Genomic DNA, 2138 nt, shown 5'->3' with positions numbered 1-2138 from the left:
TACATAACGCGTCTAATTTAATATATATTATAAATTATAATAATTTTAATCGAAACGCAATGGCAGTAAATAAAACATTATTTAATTCTTTAAAAAAACTTACGGATTATGTCGATCAGGATCGGGACTCATTCTCCAGTTTTGAAATTGGATCACGGCGTTCCTGACACAGTCCAGGTTTCCTAGGAGACACACCCGCCACAATAAAGCGAATCGGGTGTAAATTGTCAACTGAGAATCCGTCGGCTTTTCTTTAAATCCGATCTCGTGATAAAGTTTTTCCGTTAAATCAAGCATGTAATTCTGTAAAGAAGAAACTTTTTACAGATATGCAAGCGTATCAATATAATTCAATACATTCTTTTTTAAGCTCAAATATATACGTTCAACCTAAGCTTTCAGAGTGGAAATTATTCGAATAATTTGCTAATATCAATGATAAAAAGTGTATTAAATTTAAACTTTCTTTTCTTTATAAATTTATAAAATATATAAAGCAAACGTACATTATCTAGAACTGCTTCATTAGTATCAGGGACGTATGAAATGCATCTATTAGTTCAGAGACCTATCATAAATACGTAACCAACATTTCATCAATTTTTGACCCCCCCCCCTCCCCCCACTATAACTGCCCCTCTCTCCACTCAAATGTTTTTCAATTTCCAATAATAATTCAATTTCAAATAAATTCTGAAATCCACCACCAGGTAACTATTGTCCACCCCCCCTCCCCCAAATTTACGCTACGTCAATGAAATGGCACTAGCCATTATAATATTTGATATATGGTTAATAAGAATAAAGATTACTGAACTATTAAGATCGTCGGCCTAATTACAGACCTTATATCGTCCTTATTCGCAAATGTACGTAAATAAGCAAAGGATTAAATATGATTTTATCTGTCTACCCCTAAATAAAATTCCATCTACACCCTTACGCTTAATTATAATTTATAACGTCACTATTGCCTTACCTTGTAGTGTTCAAAGTCCGCAGTACGAATGACCATTTCTTCAATATATTCCAGTGCTGTTAGGGCAGCTTTCCATGGTACGTAGTCCTTTTCGTGCTTGAGATACACCGTAATGTTCAGAGCTAAGTCGTAATCTAAATCCCCCGAGACCGCCAAGTTCATTACGTCGTCGAGAATTTGTGCCCTGTTCGCTGTCGGAATTTTAACGTACTCCTTTTCATTCATAAGCTGCGACAACAGCAGTTCCCAATTTCTCTTGTCGTAATTTACCCTGTAGTAACCCGTCTGATTGACATTGACCTAAAAGAGAACAACAAACCAAAAAAGTAAGGGCACATCTAATTAGTCGGTAATTAAATGATAAATCAATTAGTTATAAGTAAAAGAAAATATGCGACTATTCCAAAAAAATGAGAATTTTAAAAATCATCCTTGCAGTTTCATCAAACAGAGATAAGTATAACAATGGTAAAAAGTAAATACGATTTCTTAAAACTTCATCTTACATAAAATTGAACCATCGCCATTTCGACTTGTTTCAATAAATATAATTCGCAACGTTTATTATGAGAGCTGTTTACTATCAAAGTCAAAAAAATAAACTTTTTGGTTGTAAAAAATTTATAAATTCATACCAAAAGCCAATCCTCAGGGTACTTGTCTTTTAAAACAATTTCGGGTTCCGCACGGAGCCAAGCTGACCTCATAACATCGTCAGTTTTATATTCATAAGTGAGGGGAATCCACCACTTCGATCCATTACTGGTATCATTAGAATAAAGTCTGTTGTCAATGAAAAATCTTCTTTGTTTACAGGTAAACCGTTTGTTTTTGTAATCTCTCTCGACAGTAACTATCGGGAATCCAGTTTGCAGAGTCCACGTGTCCATTATTTCTTTGACGGTGGTGTTTAAGTCCAAAACTTTGCTCTCGTGGGCTTCTAAAGTCAACGCTGCCCACAGATCGTCTTGCTCGGCATTACCAAAAAGCCTGAAAATATTATAAATACGAAAAAGACAAAATTTCAGAATAAAAGCAAGATATATATATATATTTCACGAAATCGTTTACCTCGCTTTAAGATATTTCGTCAAACCTCTTTGAAATACTTCTGTTGTGAGAAAATTGTCCATCATCCGGATAATTGTGGCTCCTGAAA

General features: G+C 34.5%; 1 protein-coding gene across 1 annotated transcript in view; it reads right to left on the bottom strand.

The window, feature by feature from the left end:
- The window catches only part of LOC108734678 (aminopeptidase N), a 12446-nt gene that overhangs the window by 2719 nt on the left and 7589 nt on the right, over positions 1–2138 (bottom strand). Inside the window, exons 7-10 of the mRNA XM_025976512.1 lie at positions 2051–2132; positions 1615–1969; positions 980–1279; positions 104–303 (exon numbers count right to left, since the gene is read on the bottom strand). Of these exons, the coding sequence (XP_025832297.1) occupies positions 104–303; positions 980–1279; positions 1615–1969; positions 2051–2132 (937 nt within the window). The remainder of the gene's footprint in view (positions 1–103; positions 304–979; positions 1280–1614; positions 1970–2050; positions 2133–2138) is intronic.

Source organism: Agrilus planipennis, unplaced genomic scaffold (genome assembly GCF_000699045.2).
Source record: "Agrilus planipennis isolate EAB-ADULT unplaced genomic scaffold, Apla_2.0 scaffold66, whole genome shotgun sequence".
Classification (NCBI taxonomy): Eukaryota; Metazoa; Arthropoda; class Insecta; order Coleoptera; family Buprestidae; genus Agrilus; species Agrilus planipennis.
This window is presented reverse-complemented; position numbering and strand designations above follow the sequence as displayed.